At 39.2% G+C, this 21,871-nt stretch overlaps 1 protein-coding gene across 3 annotated transcripts in view; it reads left to right on the top strand.

The window, feature by feature from the left end:
* Window positions 1-21,871, top strand: part of NOX1 (NADPH oxidase 1) — a 62,643-nt gene that overhangs the window by 17,463 nt on the left and 23,309 nt on the right. The window contains exons 2-3 of one of the 3 annotated variants that reach the window (XM_019716626.2): window positions 15,643-15,795; window positions 18,302-18,397. In XM_019716626.2, coding sequence (XP_019572185.2) covers window positions 15,751-15,795; window positions 18,302-18,397 — 141 coding nt within the window. In that variant the 5' untranslated portion in view covers window positions 15,643-15,750. Of the gene's footprint in view, window positions 1-15,576; window positions 15,796-18,301; window positions 18,398-21,871 lie in introns of those variants that run through there. The other 2 variants (XM_074323740.1, XM_074323738.1) reach the window with 2 other exon arrangements.

Below are 21,871 nucleotides of genomic sequence, written 5' to 3'. Positions count from 1 at the left end.
TTGTTGTATAGTCCCCTTTACCATTATGAAATGTCCATCTTTGTCTCTTGTTATCTTTTTCACCCTGAAGTCTGTTTCATCTGATATCATTATGGCTACACCTGATTTTCTCTGGGTACCATTTGCTTGGAGTGTCAATTTCCACCCTTTCACTTTGAGTCTATGCTTGTCCTTGTAGCTGAGATGTGTGTCTTGGAGACAGCATATGGTTGGGTTTAGTTTTTGATCCAATCTGCTACTCTGTGCCTTTTTTTGGAGAGTTCAATCCATTTACATTTAGGGTGATTATCGATATGTGAGGATTTCCTGTCATTCTATCTTTAGTTTTCTGGTAAGGCTGTGTCTGCATTGTTTCTTTGCCTTTCTGTTGTTGTCTATTATTTCTGTGTGGTGGTATTCTATGATGTTTCCCTCTGTTTCTTCTTTTATTACCATATGTATTTCAGTTCTGGATTTTTTTTGAGTGGTTACCCTTAAGTTTATGTAAAAGAAAGTTTGATATTTAGAGTATTCTATTTTCTTCAGCACACTTACTTTCTCCATTCCCATATTTCAGTTTAGGCCATTACTCTCCCCCTTTTTAAGTTTTGGTTGCACAAATTGTTCCTGTTGATGGTGGTCGAATAGCCTCCTTTAGTATTTCTTGTAGTGCAGGTCGTGTATTAGAAAATTCCCTCAGCTTCTCTAGGTCTGGAAAGTTCTTTATTCCTGCTTCATATCTAAAGGATGTCTTTGCTGGATATATTGTCCTTGGCTGATAATTTCTCGCTGTCAATAGTGAATATTTGCTTCCACTCCCTCCTGGCTTGTAGAGTTTCTGCTGAAAAATCTGATGATAATCTAATGGGCTTTCCTTTGTAGGTTACCCTCTTCTTTTCCCTGACTTCCTTGAGGATTCTTTCTTTTGTTGTTGATTTTAGACAGCTTCAATACAATGTGCCTTGGAGAAGGCCTGTTGGGATTGAGGTAATTAGGTGTTCTATTTGCTTCTTGGATTCGAGGATCCAGTTCTGTCCACAAGTTTGGGAAGTTCTCATCAACAATTTGTTTGAATATATTCTCTGTTCCTTCTCTCTTTCTTCTCCTTCTGGTATGCCCATTATTCTTATATTGCTCTTTCTGATGGAGTCAGAAAGTTCTTGTAATGTTCTTTCATTTCTTTTAAGTCTCAAGTCTCTTTCTTCTTCCATCTGTGTCATTTCCAGGTTTCTATCTTCGATGTCACTGATTCTTTCCTCCATCTGGTCAACTCTACTACCTAAGCTGGTTATTTCATTCTTAATTTCTTCTATTGAGTTCTTAATCTCCAGAAATTCTATTTGGTTCTTTTTTAAAATTTCAATCTCTTTCGTAAAATGCTCATGTTGTTCTTTGATTGTGTTTCTGAGTTCATTAAACTGCCTTTCTGTGTTTTCTTGCATCTTGTTGAGTTTTTTCAGAACTGCAATCTTGAATTCTCTGTCATTTAAGTCACATATTTCCATATCTTTAAGTTCCTTTTCTGGAGACTTTTCACTTTCTTTCTGAGCTGTCTTGTTGCCTTGGTTATTCATGGCAATTACTGATTTATTATTTCTCTTCCTAGACATCTACAGGAGTGGCTTCTGCAACAGGTTGATAGGAAGAGGTCTTTCTTTTGTTTTCCAATACTTGTTGGTAGAATGTTTTATTTTCTCTCCGACTGCATCCTTTTTTTCTCTCTCACACGGTAGTGCTATGTTTTCTCTGTACTATTCCAAGTTCTCACACAATGGGGGGGGGATTCCCTGGGAGATGGGCTTCTCCTCTGTTAATAGTTCGCCTGGGTCACAGGGCGCAGTGTCCGTGTGGGTATGTGGAGAGCTTTTGAAGTTCCAAAGCTCTTCCTGCACCAGATTCAGAGCCCGTATGTTTCAGCAGTTCTGTTTACTCCTCCAGGGATCCGCCCAGATAGGTGGGGCCAGGGGCACGGTGAGTTGTGAGAGGTGGCCGAGAGCAATGGCTGTGACCACCACCAGAGCCGGTCATGTTTCCATAGCTCCCTCCCCTTTGCCGGAACTAGTTGGGCTGTGAATCTGTGTCTGCGGTCCACAGTTCTCAGAACAGCAAATATTCTGTTCTTTTGATCTGACACTGCTACTGTTCTGCTTCTAGCACCGGGCAGGTGGGGGTGGGGCGAGCTCTGTGAGGGTAGGGAGGGAGCGGCTAGACTCAGTGCCTAAGGCTTCCGTTCTTTGTGGCAGTGAGGGCTTAAAGCATCGTTTTCATCCTTCTTTCCTCAGTCTTTTCTCCGTGGTCTCCGCCTTGAGCATTGGGTTCAACCATGTTATGTGCTGTCCCCTCAGCCCTGTGGGCCATAAACAGAGCCCTAGCAGTCCAAGTTCTTCCCACTCCTGCAGCTTTGGTAATTCCGGGATGCAGCGAGCTCGGAGCACTGAGCTAGGTCTGCGTCCTGCGCCCATGCAGCTCCGTCTCTGCACTTCTCCCTTCCCTTCTCCCCCGCTCACGCGATTCGCCCACCTATAGGTGAATTCAGTAGTGGGCCTCTTCGTCTTGCCTGTCTGCTGTGCAGGGAGTCTTTTGTGGAGTTATAGTTGTTCGATTAGTTGTAAATTCCAGGGAAGATTTACAGAGGCTCACCTCACGCCGCCATTTTGATGATGTCTCTCCTCCTAGATTTCTGACACACAGAAACTGTTTATTGTTTTGAGGCACTACATTTTGGTGTAATTTGTAGCATAGCAATAGATAATCACTTAATAGAAGATTTTCCTGCTCCGCCCAGAAGATAGACTGCTCCCGTTACCACATTATTAGGCCATGTGTTTTAGGTAAATCTTTCATGCAAGGAACTTGCTGGAGTTCCTAAAGGTCAGAGAACATGTATGTCACCCAGTTCACAAGAAGAGGTTATATGATTGCTTTCGTCCATTATCACTAATAACTGTATGAGCCATAGAATTCAGTCTGACAATTACCTTCACTGTAAGGTTCTGTTTAGTAAGGAGGCTGAGGGAGAGGTGACCTATAGCCCTCACCTACCTCTAATCTTCAGAGACTCCCTAAAGTCTACTCAAAACAATGGGTTTAGATCTATTTGCAATACATTGCAAAGGCCTGCAAGGCCCTAGGTAGCTAATCTGACTTTTATCTACTTCTCTGAACTCATTTCTTAGCACCTACTATCACTTCCTTCCAGCAACACTGGCTGTATTTGTTTTCTAGAGCTGCCGTAACTAAGTACCACACACAGAGTAGTTTAAACAACAGAAATTTGTTGTCTCACATTTCTGGAGGCTGGAAGTTGAGATCAAGATATTGGAAGGATTTGTTCCTCCTGAGAGCTTTGAAGAAGACTCTGTTGAAGAATAATCTGTTCCATGCCTGTTTCCTAGTTTCTGGTGCTTTGCTGACAATTTGGGGCATTCCTTGGCTTAGGGAAGCATCGCCTTGATTCCTGTTTTCATCTTCACATAATTTTTCTCCCCGTGTACATGTCTGTGTTCAAATTTCCCCCTTTTATAAGGACATATTGGAATAGAAGTCCACCCTACTGCAGTCCGACATCATCTTAACAAATTACATCCAAATAAGTTCACATTCTGGGGTACTGGGGGTTATGCCTTTAACATCCATTTTTGAGGAGACATGACTCAACCCATAACACTGGGCTTCTTGCTGCTCCTCTAGCACACCAAACTCATTTCCACTTCAGGTCCTTTATACATCATACCAGTCCTTCCATCTAGAACTCCAAAGAAGCATGACTGTTTCCTTCTCAGCACTTAAGTGTCATCTCATATATGTCACATTCTCAAAGAGGTCTTCTGATTATCTAGAATAGCCCCTCCAGCACACACACACACACAAACACACTGTTCTCTGTTCAGAGAGCCTTACCTGTTTCAGTTTTCTTTTCTTTCTTTTAAAAAAAATTTTATTGGGGAATATTGGGGAAATGTGTATTTCTCCAGGGCCCATCAGCTCCAAGTTGTTGTCCTTCAATCTAGTTGTGGAAGGTGCAGCTTACTGGCCAATATGGGAATTGAACCAGCAACACTGTTGTTAAGAACTCATGCTCTAACCAACAGAGTCATCTGGCTGCCCCATGTTTCAATTTTCTTCATAGTACTCATCACTACCTGAAATATATTTCTTTTAACTTTTTAAAAATTACTTTTTAAAAATTATATTAGTTTCAAGTGTACAAAACAACATAATGATTACACAATAACAACCCTCACAAAGTGATACCCCCCAATTCTACTACCCCTCTGACATTGTATATAGCTGTTACAATACCATTGACTATATTACCTATGCTGTACTTGACATCCTGTGATATCTATATCTACATCTACATCTACATCTACATCTACATCTATATCTATATCTCGGTGGTGCCAAAAATGTATACACATTTTAAGAGACGTTAACACTTTGGTCAACGTTGCTCAAACAGTAGTTTGCCATAATCGAAAGTGTCCGGACACTGATGGTAACCACTTTGAGCACCTCTTGCAACTGCAGAAGTGAAACATGACTTGTATTCATCTTTTGTTATCAGTATATATTAATACAGTTTTTCCCTGTATACATTGTTTTGCTCTCTCTCTCTCTCTCTCTCTCTCTCTCTCTCTCTCTCTCTCTCTCTATATATATATATATATATATATATATATATATATATATATATAATTATAGTTGACATTCAATATTATTTTACTTGAGCTTCAGGTGTACAGCACAGTGGTCAGGCATCTACACAATCTATGAAGTGATCCCCTCAATAAGTCCAGTAGCCATCTGACACCCTACATACCGTGTTTCCCAGAAAATATGATTTAACCAGAAAATAATCCCTAGCATGATTTTTCAGGATGACATCCCCTGAACATAAGTCCTAATGCGTCTTTTGGAGCAAGAATTAATATAAGACCCGGACTTATTTTCGGGGAAACACGGTAGTTTTTACAACATTCTTGACTATATTCCCAATACTGTATTTCACATCCCCACGACTATTTTGTGACTACCAATTTGTACTTTTTAATCCCTTCATCTTCTCCATCCCCCAGACCCCCTCCCATCTAGCAACCATCTGTTTTTTCTCTCTGTATCTCTGAGTCTGTTTCTGTTTTGTTTGCTCATTTATTCTGTTCTTTAGATTCCACATATAAGTTAGATCATGTACACTAATTCCAAAGAATATATGCACCCCTATGTTTATTGCAACACTATTCACAATAGCCAAGATATAGAAACAAATGAAATGCCCATCAGTAGATGTATGGCTAAAGAAACTGTGGTACATTTATACAATGGAGTATTACTCTGTTATAAAAAAACAATGAAATCTTACCATTTGCAACAACATGGATGGACCTAGAGGATATTATCCTAAGTGAAATAAGTCTTTTTACTTGTTTGTATTAGTCCTTGTCACCAGAATATTAGTTCCATGAGGACAGGGAACTTGTCCATCTTATTTATTGCTATACCATCAGCTCCTAACACAGTACCTGTTAAAGAGTAAATATTTAATAAATGTTTGTTGAATAAACATTGACTGAGCAAATGCTCACTTTGTTGATTCTCTGATTTAGTCTTTGGAAAGCCCAGTAGAATCAAGTTTTCCCTGAGAAAATGGAACTTATCTCAAACTCCTCAAGGTATTCATTTCCCCCTTGTAAAATGAAACAATCCCCTCTAAAAGACCAATTACAAAGCAATAAAATAATATTACTTTTCTCCCCCAAAGTTGTCTGTTTTTCCTCTGTACTACCTAGAAACCACCCAAGGGCAGCAAAAAATCAGAGTGAAGAGAGGTCTGTTCTGAGTCAGAGGCACATTTTCAATCTTTCCTCAAAGATTGTCCACCACCTGCTCTCTTTCCAGCCGGGCTATTTTCAGGTTCAGTAGGCACACATTAACAAGACTGTCTGGATTACCTATTAGGGAAAAACGGGGATCCCATCATTGGACCAATTTGCTCAGAAAAGGCCAAGGAACTAAGCTGACTTTCAATTGAGATTTCTAAATGTAAGAGCCTTAAGTCAAAGCAATAGCTATATTTTGTTCCTCAAAGGTTTTGTTTGTTTGTTTGTTTGTTTGCTTCCTTGCTTGTTTTAAGAATTGTCCACTTTGAGTTCTGACCTGCCTGAAAGTAGAAGCGTCAACTTATTGACCTTCCACTTGTCTCCCAGCTTTTGGCTGTATGACCTATAACAGGTGCAAAGATAAAGTGATATCTAAACAGTCTCTCGGGGGTTTTTGATTATTGTTTGTTTTCATATTTCCTTAAACATCAAAAGAGGACTCGAACCAGAACCTTTGGTATTTATTCACCTAAACTCCTGCTCTTCCTGTAATAAAAAAGGGACTGTTTGTGGCTTGTGAACTGGGAAGATTCAAGCAAGAGGTGGGGGGAAGGAGGTTTAGTTTCTAAGCTAATTTTTAAAAGACAAATTTTTGTTTAATAAAAGGAGAAATGAATTTAATACACTATTTTGTGAGATCAATTCCCAACATTTTTTCCATTTAATCTTTTCCCAACACTGCTTAAGTCTGAAGTTTTTGAGCCCTATGGGTTGCAGACCCTTTAGAGCAGGGCTTCTCAAATTTAATATGTGCATGAATCACCTGGTAATCCTGTTAAAATTATAATTCTGATTCAGTGGGTCTGGAGAAGAAATTATAGGGTGGATCAAGTGGGTTTTCAAGCTTTCCCTTTCAGGCACTTACTTTGGCTTCAGCAGACCTCCAAACACCCAATGCAGCCCTGTTTTCCAAAGCCCACTCCTTCAGTACCCCATTATAACCACCTTTCTTGCCAGAAACCTATTTACAGATCTCTCTGTTTTTACCTTGCCTTCAAATTTACCTGTCCTAGGTCCCTTTCTCTATGGATCCTGCCTTCTGTGAAAATATAATTGTTAAGCCATATTTAGGCCAGGAGCAGAAACCTTATCTTAAAAGCCATCTTGTCTTGATCTCATCTTGCTTTATCTCCCAGGAGCCTGTGATCAGGGGGCCTGGGAGGGCCTGGGTGGTCCAGATGGCGACCTGGGGCCAGGGTGTGGAGCTGGAGGGCCTGGTCATGCCCTGAAACACTTTGTCAATGAAAACCCCCAAAGCATTGAAGGGGGAACAGCCTCATTTACAACCTCCTATAAAACTTCATACCCTTCTTTGCTCAGAGAGGTTATGGTCTTTTCTAGCCTGACCTCCCGCAGCTCAAACACACCAAATAAATTCCAATAGACTAATTTTGGTCTCCCGCGACTCATTCCTCCAGCCATGCCTAACAATAATGAGTAAGAGGTAATAGGTAAGTGGAAAAAAAAGATCATAAAAGTCACATATGGTATGATTCAAAATGTCCAGAATAAGCAAATCCATCAAGAAAGAAAAAAAATAACAAGGAGCAGAAAACAATTGCTAGGGGCTGGGGGAAGGCAAGCATGGGGAATGACTGCTTAATGGGTATGAGGTTTCTTTCCATGGTGATGAAAGTTTTCTGTGACTAGATACTGGTGATGGTTGCGCAGTATTGTGAATGTACAAAGTGCCACTGAGTTGTGTACTTTAAAATGGCTAACATAGTGAATTTTATGTTATGTGTACTCTTGCCCATGTTCAGACCGGAGGAGCAGTAGGCACAGGCTCTGGGTGCAGGCATTACTGTTACGGGGGTCTCGGTTCTTCTTGCCGACACAGTGAAGAATCAAAGGTCAGCAAGCTGATTAATATGCAAGCAGAGTTTATTAATGATACATTCTCAGGAAAGAGAACAGGCCTAGCTGAGGTGTGTGTGTGTGTGTGTGTGTGTGTGTGTGTGTGTGTGTGAGAGAGAGAGAGAGAGAGAGAGAGAGAGAGAGAGAGAAGCCTAGGTCCCTGGTGTTAGTGTTACATTCTGTCGACGAAAAAACATCCAGGCTAAGAGAAAGCTTATAAGAGTTTATCTGACCCAAACTGACAATTGCTGGGAAGCAAAGTCTCAACAGATTGAGAAAATGCTCCAGAAAATGGCCATTTTGCAACTTGTTTTATGTTGCCTTACAGCTGCCAAATTGTTTGTTCCCCCACGCTTTTCCCAGAATTTCACAAGGGAGTGCATCAGCAAACTGAGGCCTGATGGAATCATATTGCAGAGCTTCCTTGAGGGGATGTCTCAGCAAATTGAGACCCAATGGAATCATATCCGTCCCTCGTCTTCAATGGATACCCTGGGTCCCCTGGGGATGTGCGTGTGTGTGAAGGCAAAGTACAAGCAGGAGCACAATGGGGACTTTTGGGAAGACAGCCAGCAGGCCCATAACTCACAGATCTTGAGATTGACAATCTTTACCTCCTCAATTGTTAACTAATAAAAGCCATGTGTTGGCCCGATTCGGGGCTCAGTCCTTGATGCTTGAGTCCCTTCGCCCTGCTTGCAGTCTACTCTTGGCTACTGTCTTTCTTAACCTTGCGCCGCCCTTCTTGCTTCCCACAGCTCTTGTCGTGCAGGACATGACAATTTTATACATTAGAATCAAAGGAGGAAGGTTACATGAAATCTATTGGTTGTAGATTAAGGGGGTGGGAGAAAGCAAAGTGGGGAAGTCTCTGAGATTGGATAAAAAGTGAAATGGAAAGGCACACTTTTGTTTTACATTGGTGGGTACAGGATAGTTAATAACATTTTACAACACATAGAGATAATATTTGGGGAACAAGATAACAATGAGGGATTTTGTAGTTTCCTGCTATGGTGTGGTGGTTTGTGTCCCCTTGGGGGTCTGGAAAAAGGGATTACTCTGACATTCCAAGGGAACATTATCTTACATGCAAAAAGATGACAGACAGACTCACTTAAGGTAAAGACTGACCTTTGTCAAGGAGGCTACAGGCCAAGGATGTGACTTCCTGCCATGGCCCAGCTTAGTTAGGAATTTTTATGTTCACGCCATCCTCTATGGTTATTTTCAGTTTCCTGAGCTTGTCAGCTTTAATATGTGGCCCCTTTTCCACCCACAGTTCTCAGGGAAGAGAATGGGCTGAGGTGGGGGGGGGGAGAGAGAGAGAGAGAGAGAGAGAGAGAGAGAGAGAGAGAGAGAGAAAGCCCTTGTCCCAAGGACTTAAAGTTTGCTGGGCAGGGTGAGGGAGTTACATATTGATTTGGCGGGAAAAGTGATGCATGCTCTTCCACAGGAGGGCATGACCTCCTAAGATGGGTGGAGGTCTGTTGACTCAGATCCTTATCTTGCTCCAGACCACCTCTTGTCATCTGTCGTAAATATGACTGGAGACAGTCAAAGTTAGTTATGAGCTTTTTCTGTAGGCACTATGGATCCCCTCCCACCCCTCCTCCTACATTTTCTGACTTCTACCTAACATTACGCTTTAGTGTGGCTCTTCTCTCAATACACTTGACTAGCTATAGGTGTGGGGACAGCCTTCTAGGATTGAGCCCCAGAGCACCTGGGCCACCTTCTCTAACCCATTTAGCAATTCTCTTCCTTGTCTCCCCCACTTGGAAACTTCCCTGGGTTTCAGGATCCCTCTTCTCTATTCAAAACCCAGTTCTATTTTCTTTGCCAAGAGACCTTGATGACCCAAATCCTTAACAATCAAAAACTTTTTTATTTGACATCAAGAAAAGCTCAGTCCTCAAAATTTAGGTAATCTCATCTTGTGCTCTCTGGAAAGGAAGACAAATATCTGCATCCTGTTGTGGGAGAGTTTCCTTACCCCTAGAATGAGCTGAATATTTCTAATACAACAAAGGAAAAGGGTTTTTAAAAAGCAGTTGCATTTCCTTATTAAAAAGACCAATCATTTATATCTTGCTTTACTTGCAACGAAAATAGTTCTAACTCAATTACCCGACTGCACGTGTTATGCTAATGGTAGAGATTATAATCTGTCAACCTTTAGCTCTGAAAACTTGAGGCTTATAATTCTTTGTTAGGTGGAGTAGGAAGTTTAGAGCCAGTGAATAGTCACAGGGAAGTCATTTATTGCCATCTGTATTCATTTCCTATTGCTGCTGTAACAAATTACTACAAACTTGGTGGCTAAAAACAACACAAATTTATTATCTTACAGTTTTGGATGTTAGAAATCTGCAATGGGTCTCACTAGCCTAAAATCAAAGTTTTGGCAGGGCAGCATTCCTTTATTGTAGGTCGTAGGGAAGAACCTGTTTTTTTTGCCTTTTCCAGCTTCTATACTCCTTGGCTCATGCTCCCCTTCCTCCATCTTCAAAGCCAGCATAGAGGGTTGAGTTCTTCTCACATCACATCACTCTGACCTCTCCTTATGCCTCCCACTTTCACTTTTAAGGATACTTGTGTTTACACTGGGCCTATCTGTATAACCCAGAATAATCTCCCAGTTTTGAGATCAGCTGATTAGCAACTTTAATTCCATCTGCAACCTTAATTCCCCTTTGCCATGTAAGGTGACATAGTCACAGGGTTTAGGATGGGACATCTTTGAGGGTCTTTATACTGCCTACCGCACCATCACTTGACAAATGTTTATTGAGTACTTACTGTGCATGGACAGCTTCATGCTCTGACTTAGAGGGCCATCTGGATGAGACAGGATTTATTCAGAACAGGTAAATAACAATAAAAGTTTTTATAGGCTGCAGGAGAGATAAGACAAGAGGAAATTCTGCTATGAAAATTAGAAGAGGGTGTGGTGTGATTGTTGAGGTGTTCAGAGAAGGCTTCCTGGAAGAGGCAGAACTTGCTCAATCAATCTTAAAGAAAGGACAAAACTTGAATATTGCTTCAACAACATTTAAGTATTGAACTGAATTCAATGAGTTAAACAAGTCTTACATACTGTTAAATTAATTAAACAAGGAAGCCATTAGACTGAGGTGGCTCTAATGCTTTACATAGGCCACTGAGGTGGCCTATGTAAACAAACCAAAACCTGTGCCTGTAAATGTCTCAAGGTTAAGAAATAGAATCCTATGGATACCCAATCACGAAGAGCCAACTAGGCTTTAAACTATAGCCAATCAAATAATTTCTTTCTTTTTTTTTTTTTTTTTTTTTTGCTTCCTTACTTTCTTTAAATAAGTCATTCCCCTAGCTCTTGTCCATGGAGCACTCATAACCACTTCCGGTTTGGTGCTGCCTGATTCAAAATGACTTTTGCTTAAAGAAACTCTTCAAAGTTTTAATATGCCTCCGTTTATCTTTTAATAACACACATTTCTGAGTGCAGCTTTCCAATGTAACATTTGTAAAATGAAAGTACTCACTGCTATTCAAGTGATGCCACCATAACACTTATCAGCTTCAAAAGCACTTTTATAAGTTCATTTGATGCTCCTTATAGCCCTGTGAGGGAAGTAGGGAGGGCAGAGAACCACATGAATTTGTCATCATTAAGTCCCCAAACCTAGGTCTGCTTCCCATGTTCCTTCTTCCTTGTAGCCACAGGGACACAGCCTGTTTACTCTCCCTTTGGGATCTGGCTTCCTAAGCCTAGCTGAAGAATGAGACACAGTCTCTCTACCTCCCCCACTTCCTTGCTGCCATTTAAGCCAAGCAAACAGGCTCATATAATTTAAGGTTTGTCTGCTAACTGTTTTGGATAAACAGAGAATAAAGCTAAGAGATAAGGGAGTGGCAAAGGTTCCATAATCTTACAAAGTTTATATAATCATGGCCTCTAATATATAGTTTGTATTCCCTTTTTCAGTGGTAAAAGAAGGTACCATTGGGTTCAGGCCCTCAGCTTATATTTTCTTAGGGATCATTATCAACATAGCAGCAAGCAACTATGGAGTACATTGTTCCAATTGCTTTACATATTTTAACTCATTTAATTTTCACAACATTTAATTTTATGGATAAGTAAAATCAGGCAGACTTCAAACCCAGGTAGACTGGCTCTGAAATCTGTTTCTTACCACTATACAATACTGCCTCTTCCCTACCACCACCCTCCTTCTGCGGTCAATATAGGCTACCACTTGGACATTTTCTCTATGAGGAACCACTGCACTAACTTACAGATGAATAAACTGAGGCCTAGAAAAGTTAGACTTTTCTAAGGCAACATTGGTAGTGAGTGGGGAGCTAGGAGTTAAATCCAGCTCCATCACTCCATGTTATCTTTAAGAGAGACTGCTTTGTGAGATCTGGTTCTGATCCAACATAGTGAAAAGAACTGATTTCAAATGATTCCACACGCATCAATCCCTCTTATCATTATGGGATATTTAATCTTTGAGCACTGTGATCAAAGACCGATTAATACCTTTAGAAGCTGTAAGCTCTAAAAAGAGAAGGATGTCCTCCCAGCACCATCCTCTATGGATTCAAATTAGAAACAATTATAAACAGTAAAATAAATACAACAGAGTACATATTTTCTCTATCATGACTACTTAAAGTTTTCTTTGTGAAATCCTAACAATCAAATACTTAAAATAATTCTTAGAAGCATTTTTTTCTGGGTGTCCTAAGCACATGTTTAAACTGTTAAGTAATTCAGTACTGACTGTTACATATTACTTCCTGGAAAAGGTGTACATGAGTTATAATTGTCAAGGCAAGTTGGGGACAAATGATGACAGAGACAAGTGATCAGGAAGAACACAGAGCAAGCAAGTCAGGGCAGGGCTCTGTGTTAGCAATTTATCAAAATCCACCTACCATGGGTGGGAACAACGGTCTACAGGAAATCTTTCCAAAAGACTGTGGCCTGTAGTATAACTGTGGATAAGCTACTGATGACACTTCAGTACTCCCTAGAGATCTCCAGGAAGCAGCCAACCTCAAACTTAATATCAATCTATAAACCTGGGAAATGCAAACATTAAGACAGTCTGGTGAAACAAAGAAGGAGGGGAAATATTATGTCTAGAGCCAAAAGAAGGAAAGTGTTTCTTGGAGGATTTACAAGAAAGGGAGATGGATGACAAGAATTTTTTAGTGTACAATATTATTAGAACTAATAATGAGTTTAGCAACATTACTGGATACAAAAATCAGTATGTAAAAAACCTGTTGCACTTTTATTATTTTATTTTATTTATTTATTTATTTATTTTTAAAGATTATTGGGGAAGGGGAACAGGACTTTATTGGGGAACAGTGTGTATTTTTTCCAGGATTTTTTCCAAGTTGTCCTTTCAATCTTAGTTGTGGTGGGTGCCGTTCAGCTTCAAGTTGTTGTCCCTTCAGTCCCAATTGTGGAGGGTGCAGCCCAGCTCCCTGTCCAGCCGCCGTTGCTAGTTGCAGGGGGCGCAGCCCACCATCCCCTGTGGCAAATCGAACTGGCAACCTTGTGGTTGAGAGCCCATTGGCCCATGTGGGAATCGAACCGGCAGCCTTCGGAGTTAGGAGCACGGAGCTCCAACCGCCCGAGCCACGGGGCTGGCCCCCTGTTGCACTTTTAAATAATAGCCACAATTAAAATAAAAAGATAGTTTACAATTAGATAACAATATAAATTACTTAGGAGTAAATGTAACATAGGAAGTTCAAGAGGAAGTTGAATATAAAATTTACATGAAAGTGCAAAAGTTCAAGAACAGCCAAAGCACTCTTGAAGAACAAAGTTGGGGTAACTGGCCTTATCGAATATCAAGACTTATCATAAGACAGTAGGAATTATGGCTGTGGCATGGGGTGAACTAAACAGAGAGTTCAAGAACAAACCCACCCATATACAGACATTTTATGTATAATAGAACTGACATTTTAGGTCAGTGAAGGAAGGGTACTTTTCAAAAATGATACTGGCACAATAAGTTTTCCCTATGGTAAAACAGTAAATTGCATATACAGCATATACGAAAAATGAACTCAAGATGGGTTTAAAATATAAATGTGAAACAAAAAGTATAAAACTTTTGGAAGAAAACATTAGAGAATATTTTAATGATATCTGTGTAGTGAAGGATTTCTGAAGAAAGGCAGAAAATGTATAAAGGAAAATACTGGTAAATCAGAGTACATTAAAACTAAGAACTTCTATTTATCAGAAAACCCTATTGACAGAGTGAAAAGACAAGCCACAGACATAACCAATCAAGGATTACTATCAGATTATAAAGAGAACTCTAAGAATCTATAAGCCATAGAAAAATAAACCAATAGAAATATAGGCCAGAAACTAGAATAGGGACTTCTCAAGAGAGAAACCTCAAACGGACAATAGTTGAATTAAAAGATGCTTAACCTCATTAGTAACCAGGGAAATGAAAATAAAAATCACAATAAAATAGTATTTCACATTCACTAGAATCATAAAGATAAAGAGTCTGGAAAGTACCAAGTGTTGGTAAGCACGCAGAGGAAGTAGAATGCTCATCGATGGCTTGCTGGAGTCTACATTTATGTGAGCACTCCGGAAAAGGATTTGACATTGCATAGTAGAGTTGAACGTGCACAAATCCCAGGACTCAGGAATTCCACTCCTGGGTATATACCTTAGCGAAACTGTAGCACATGTTCATCATTCCATCAACATTGTTCCATCAGCATATCCAACAATAGTAGAATGGTTTATTTAAACCATGGTATATTCATGCCATGGAATATGATACAGCAGTGTAAATAAACTGAAACTATATGTACCAACATGTATGAATCTCAAAAACACAATGTTGAGTAAAAGAAATCCCAGGAGCATATATACATACGAACAGCTAGGTTCCATTTATTAAAAAGTTCAAAAACAGAAAAAGCTAAATAACAGATTCAGGGATGCATTTAGTTAGTTAAAACTATAAAGAAAAACAAGGCAATGATTATCCCCAATTTCAGGATAGTGGTTATATCTGATGGACGAAGAGAGAGGGCCAGCAGGGGGATGTGATCAGGGAGGGCCCCACAGCGGGCTTTAAGATACTGGAAATAAATGCTCTATTTTTTTTTTTAACTTAGGTATTGAGTACATAGATATTCGTTCCTTAAAACAATTCTTTAAGTTTCATATATGTTTTATATACCCTTCAGTGAATATTTTGCCATTTTAGAAAAGGAAAAACTCAGTGCCCAGAACCAAACACACAACTCTAGCTAATCAATCAAACTAGGAGACAATCACCTCCCTCATTTTGAGTACTTTGACTCCGTTTTGTGAACCGAGGTGTACACTTATACCGTTCACTTTTCTCTTATTCTATTTGGCCATTCTTTTCACTTGTCCTCCCAGCCAGTCAATCTCTCCCCAAAGCCAGATCATCCCCTTGGATACTGATCACCCTCCAGATACTGAAATTTCTAAGCCAGCCAGGCTTGATGTCCAAATCGCAGCTGGCAGATGTGGAGGCTCTTCTGAAAGCTCATGTTAAAGCAACTTCCTAAATATGCTTGCTTCCTGTCCTGCTTCTTCTGAGCTTATCTGTTGTTTATAGCCCAGCTTAATGTCTTTCTTGCAAGGAACCTTAGCAAATGCCTTATCAAGGAAGGCAATGCTTCACATTAGGTCATGTTGATAAGATGATGAGAGCATATTCTCACCCAAGAAGACTGCTATTTCCTGAAGGGATAAATCCCCACTAGGGAAAACCCCGGTGGTTCTCATAGGTAGGGCTGGTCTACCAAAGCTGATAACATAGTTCCGTCCAGAGGAGGAAGGTCGAATGTACTTATTTATTCCTGGAAGCTTTGTGGGTAGATGTGCGTCTTTCATCTCTTAAAGATTCACAGACCCTAGCTGGACAGAGGTTCCAACCCTGAAGAACCTCTCCAGAATCCAGGTTGCTGAATCTTCCTGCTACCTAGAGAGGATCCAAAGCACCTCTTGACAATGGGAAACTGGGTGGTTAACCACTGGCTGTCAGTTTTGGTTCTGGTAAGTGATGTTGTACTGCCTATTAATTACTTTTAACAGAGTAAAGAGACATCATGTTTGTTAATATTTGTAAAGTTATTTAAAGGGAAAGATTCCATGCCAATATTGGGCTTATCAAGGCCAGTTATCAGTTAAAAAGTCCAACTCTAGGACTGAAGATATGTATTTTATATAGTCTTCTATGTATGATATATTTCACCATTTTAGAAAAGGAAAAATATCCAACTCTAGAAATTGATAAAGGGACATGTAATATGCAATTGCTCATGTTTTCAAGCCACAAGTATTTGAAATTTCAATCTGTTTACATTTTCAGTCTTCTCTTTTCCTTTTCCATTTCACTTCTAACTACTGTTATGGAGCATTCATTTCTCCCCATCCTTCCTATACTGCTCACATCAAGATTTCATAAAATCATTGAACATTTGAGTTAGAGGTGATTTTAGAGACCATCTGGCTCAGGGCTGTCCACTAGAAATATAATGTGAGCCACATATGTGATTTTTAAATTTTCTAATGCTTACATTGAAAAAGGTAAAAAGAAATAGGTGAAATTAATGTTTAGTAATATATTTGTTTAACCCAATATGTCAAAAATGTTATCCTTTCAACATGTAATCAATATTGAAAATATTAATAAAGGTGTTTCTAGCTCTCAAATCCTCTGCGCTTTTTATCCCTCTCTTATTTTTTTCACAGAGAGTTCATCGCCCATGGTGGTGACTCACATTTAACAATCTATCTTTGAATTTCCTGTATCCCTCACCAATCCTGCTGGCAGGCTCAGACTTTTTGCTCTCTCTGACAGATACTCCTATGCACTACTTTTTTTAATGAAAAATAAATTACTCAAAAAATATTTTTACTCCTTTTTCCTGAAAGGTATTCTACTGCACTTTATTTTCCATTTATAGTGGAGGAAATGATAGGTGAGGTGAGAAATGGAACTCCTGACTCCCAGATGTCACTGTATCTCATCATTTGTCTTGTCTGCAATTGATTATGGGCGGACACAGAGGTTCTTGCCTCTGTGTCCCTCTCAGATCCCGAAATGTTTCTGCTCCCTCTAAATAAGTTTCTCTCCTCTGTCTTCTGAATCTTGAGGTATCTGTGGCTTTCATCTCTTTTTCCATTAGGGTCAAAGAATCTCTGGAAGACACTCATCTCTGAAAGGGTATCTAAGCAAAGGATGTAGGAAGAAATTAATTGGTAAAGCCAGTCTGGTAACAATGCAACTCTGTAGCCGGCATTCATTGAGCTCTTACTATGCATCAAGCAGTGTATTAATTACTTAACATGCATTATTTCACATAAGCCTCACAGCAGTGCTGTGAGGTAGATATTGTCATTATTCTCATTTTACAGGTAAATAATTGAGGTTCAGAGAGTTAAATCACATGTCTGTCTAAGATTAGAGCTAGAAAGTGGTAGAGCTAGAATTTGAGCCCAAGGAGTTTGATTCCAGTACCACACTTTAAATCACTAGGCCATGCTGCTAGAGGTGTGTAAGTAGTTCAGATCTAGTGAATCTGAATGGGCAGGGATATGTTTTAGAAGTATCCCAGTGCCCTAGAGTCCTGCGCAGTTACAGACTAGCACCTCCAAGCTTGGGCTAGATCCCAACTGGTTGGTCTCCAAGGCAGTGGGCAGTGGGTTCCAATTATCCCCCTTTGCCAATGCAGAGGCAGAGCTTGGAATAGACAAAGCAGTCTTAAGAACTCAAATGAGTCCAAAGCAATGATAGGTTAATTTGCAAAGAGACTCACAATCTGAAAACAGGAAAATGTGTGTCAGGGTGTAATTAAAGAGGCAGGCCCATCTGGAATGGTTTAGTTCTTTTCAGATGAATATTGTTACAGCTGTTAAATTTGTTCTTTTACTTTTTTTTCTTTAGAAATCTATATTCACTGATTGCCATATTTTAGGTAATATAGTTTAAATGCTCTAGTCCAGGAATTGGCAAATGTTTTCTGTAAAGGTCTGGATAGTACACGTTTTAGGCTTTGCAGGCCATATGGGCTCCATCACACCTAATCAATTCGTTCACTGTATCATGAAAGCAGTCATAAATAATACAGATGTAAGTAGACATGGCTGAGTTCCAATACCACTTTATTTATAAACACTGAAATTTGAATTTCATATAATTTTCATGTAATAAAATGTCATTCTTCTTTTGATTTTTTCCAACCGTTTAAAAATGTGAAAACAAAAAAAATGTAAAAATTGTTCTCAGTTGTAGGTTGTACAAAACAGGTAATGAATGAGCCAGATTTGGCCCATGGACCTTTGTTTGCGGACCGTACTCATTAGTGTCTAATGCATGTATCGAAGTGCTAACTCACTCCGAAAATAAGTTAGATACTAGAGGAATTATACTGATTTAAAATGAAAACAGATAAATGCAAAATAACCAAAGGATGACACTATTTTCTACTCCTTATCTCCTCCTGCCCATACCCAAATTTCACTTAATTCTTTATTTGTTTTACTTATTTTCCTCTAGGCTACTTGGTTGGGGCTGAATGTTTTCTTGTTTGTGCATGCCTTCCTATTATATGAGAAGGCCGACAAGTACTACTATACTAGAGAAATCCTGGGGGTGAGTATCACAGTTGTAATGTGGGGAATCTCGGCATTTTTCTTATTTCTGACCCTGGCTCCTTTGAGACACAATGCCCCTATTTCCTCTAAGGCTAGAGTTGCCAGAAAAAATACGGGATGCTCAGTTAAATTTAAATTCCAGAAAAATCAACATATATGAAGGAGAACTGACTCTGGGTGGTGAACACACAATAGGATTTATAGATGATGTAATACAGAATTGTACACCTGAAATCTATGTAATTTTACTAACAATTGTCACCCCAATAAATTAAAAAAAATTCCAGAAAAATAACAAACCATCTGTTTTGGTATAAGTGTCTTCCAAATATTGCATGGGTCACAGGTATACAGTAAGTCCTCACTTAACGTCATCATTAATAGGTTTTGCGACTTTAAGCAAAATGAAGTATAACGAAACCAATTTTACCATAGGCTAATTGATATAAACAAGAGTTAAATTCTTATGGCTTCTGATTAATACTATTATGAAACGACCTTAAATAAAAGACTTTATTCTAGAACCTGCTGTGCTAAAAAATTACAGGTTTCCCCTGCTATCTGAAAGTAGAGTGTTCCTATGAAACCTTTTATAAGCCAAAATGGCATAAATCAAAGAAGCAATTACCATTAATTTATATGGAAAACTTTTTTAGCATTCCTAGAATCCCCCCCAATAACCTACCAAATCATACCAAATACGTTTAATTACGTCCAGTTTTATGCTAAGTGTAACATCCTTACAAGCTCTGATACCTTAAAATGCATCTGGCTAACATATGCATGAAATGAATCCAGATAAAGCACAGATGTTCACAGACACAGTTCAAAGCTATGGTGGCTTGGTGCTGAGATGCTAAGTGTGGTTCCTGGGAAGGGACGTGGCTGGCCACTCTTGCTGTTGAGTGTTCACTGTGCCTCTATAAGGGCTCACTGCAAAACAAATGCTGAACGCCGTTTTCACTTTTCATTATTTTTCTTGTCTTTTTTTTTTTTTTTTTGGTTAAGGCAATAATCCTCTTTGGATTTTTATCAGTTAGTGAAAACAGGTACTACCATGTATGTATGTCATTTGTAAAAGCTAAGTGGAGTAATGCGAACTTTCAAAAAGAAGGAGATATCTGTATTCATTTTTTAAGTTTGATGTTCAAATTTAGCTGGATGTTCTGTATTTTTGTTCATTAAATCTGACAGCCCTATCAAGGGCACACTCCCCAGACCTATTAATGAAGAAAATGATTAAGCAGTGTTTTCAAATTGGTTTCTGCAGAAACTCAGGTGCTCCTACAGGGTGTGAGGAGACGGCTGACTGGTAGTGCTCTTGCCCCAGGCCCTACTGCAATCAAAGCAGCCTTCATCTGTCTCACGGACTCCTGCTTACGATTTTACGAGTTTAGTTAAAAATAAATAAACAACTTAAAACCACCACTGTGATGACCTTCCATCAAACAAGATGGATACTCAGAGAGGTGTGCGGGGCTGCAGAACTGAAGGCCTGCAGAAAGGTGGGAGTCAGGTCAGAGTAACAGGATGGAGAAGGCGAGGGAAGTGGCAAATTAAGAATAGAAGACATGGTGCTTATATACAAGAGAATACTAGTCAGCCATAAAAAAGATGACATATTGCTCTTTGCAACAACATGGATGGATCTTGACAGTATCATGCTAAGTGAAATAAGTCAAAAATAAAAAGACAAGAACTGTATGATTTCACTCATATGTAGGATATAAAACAAAAGGTAACAAATGGACAAATAAACAACCCCCCCCAAAAAAAAACCCAAACAAACAAAAAACTGGTAGATACAGACAACAAAATGGTGGTTACCAGAACAGAAGGGGAGGATGGGGAGGATGAAGAGGGCAAAGGGGGTCAAATACATGGTGACAGAGGGAGACTAGACTTCGAGTGGTGAGCACACGATAGAGTATACAGATACCGTTTTATAAAGTTGTATACTTGAAAATTATATGTTATTAACCAATGTCATCACAGTAAATTTAATAATAAAAAAAGAATAAAAGAGGAAGGGTGGGGGTGGATAGGGCACATTGGTGTGGAAGTTTCTAGGAGGAAGCAAGGAGGTGAGAATGGTTCTCTCACAGGCTCATCAATCTGGCCACTACCCAATTAGAGAAGCAAATGTGACTGCTAACTCTAGTAAGTTATTCAGTAACGGGTAAAGGATTTAGTTAAATCCCTTTCTTGATGATGTCTTTTTCTGCTAGCTTTCCACAAAGACCTGTCTCATGTACGAGTTTAAAGAGAGCCTGTCTTTTTGAAAAAAAAAGAATCCTTCTTTTCTTTCTATAATCAAAGGATTCATGTTGAGATCACAAATAATTTGAATGTTCTGTTCATGGCTTATTTCACCCTGCTGTTTTCCATTTTAAATGTTGGTTTTTGATCCTTCTTTGGAAACTATAACTCCAAAGGAAATGCTAATTTGCTTTATAATAGCTTTTAATGAAGAGAATGATGCAATAAATGTGACTAATTATTAAGAGCTGAATTGCTTTATGACCAAAAAGTCAACAGCGGAAAAATGAATCATGCCTCATGCTGATATCCTGTGGACATTTCATTTTTAAAGGTCTTCTCTATTAAAAAAAATAATTATAAACAATACTGCTTTCAGTGAGGTCAAATGATATAGGCGTGTATAAATAAAATGTGAAAATCACCTTCCCATCTCATTGCCTAAAGATAACCACTGTTAATAGTTTGGTGTGTGTGCATATGTAGACATACTGAAATATGCTCACAAATACATCAGACATATGGGTTTTGTTTTGTTTTTGAGGTAGGTATACTATTCTTATTCATTTTTTTTCCTGTATATGGTAAAATTTGCACTTTTTGGTGTACTGTTCTTTGAGTTTTGATAAACACATTCAGTAGGACACATAGTTTTTGTTTTTGTTTTTGTTTTAACCACAAAAGGAGTCACGTTGTAGACATTGGCTAGAAATTTCTTCTTACACTTGGTTTATCTCAGATATCTTTTCATGTGGGTATGTAACCAGTGATGTGCTGGAACCAGCTAATACCAGCTTGCAATAGCCAGTTGTATGAATCTCTTACCAACCCTTCATTCAGTGGTGTTCAATGACATCAAGTTGGTATCTTGAGATCTGCCACAGTGGGAGTACATACATCATGTAAATTGGCAAATGCTGGAAATCAAGACCCCTGTCTCCCCCCAAAAGCTGATTATTAAACATTTACCATCCCTACACCATTTCATATAGCTCTCATCCTTTTAAGAGCATAGCAGTCCATGGCATTGATGTGCCGTAATTTATTTAATCATTCTGTAGGGTATTTCTTAAATTCATGCTCCCTCTAGAAAAATGCAGAGACTTCTTTAATTCACTATGAAGCAGAGCAAATAAGTAGCTGAAGAAGGAGTTTAAATCCATAGTCAATGAGGCATTAATGACAGCAGCAGTTGAAGTAGAACATCAGTTAC

The sequence above is a fragment of the Rhinolophus sinicus genome, chromosome X (assembly GCF_036562045.2).
Source record: "Rhinolophus sinicus isolate RSC01 chromosome X, ASM3656204v1, whole genome shotgun sequence".
NCBI lineage: Eukaryota > Metazoa > Chordata > Mammalia > Chiroptera > Rhinolophidae > Rhinolophus > Rhinolophus sinicus.
The sequence above is the reverse complement of the archived record's forward strand: the minus strand, read 5'-3'. Positions and strand labels throughout refer to the sequence as shown.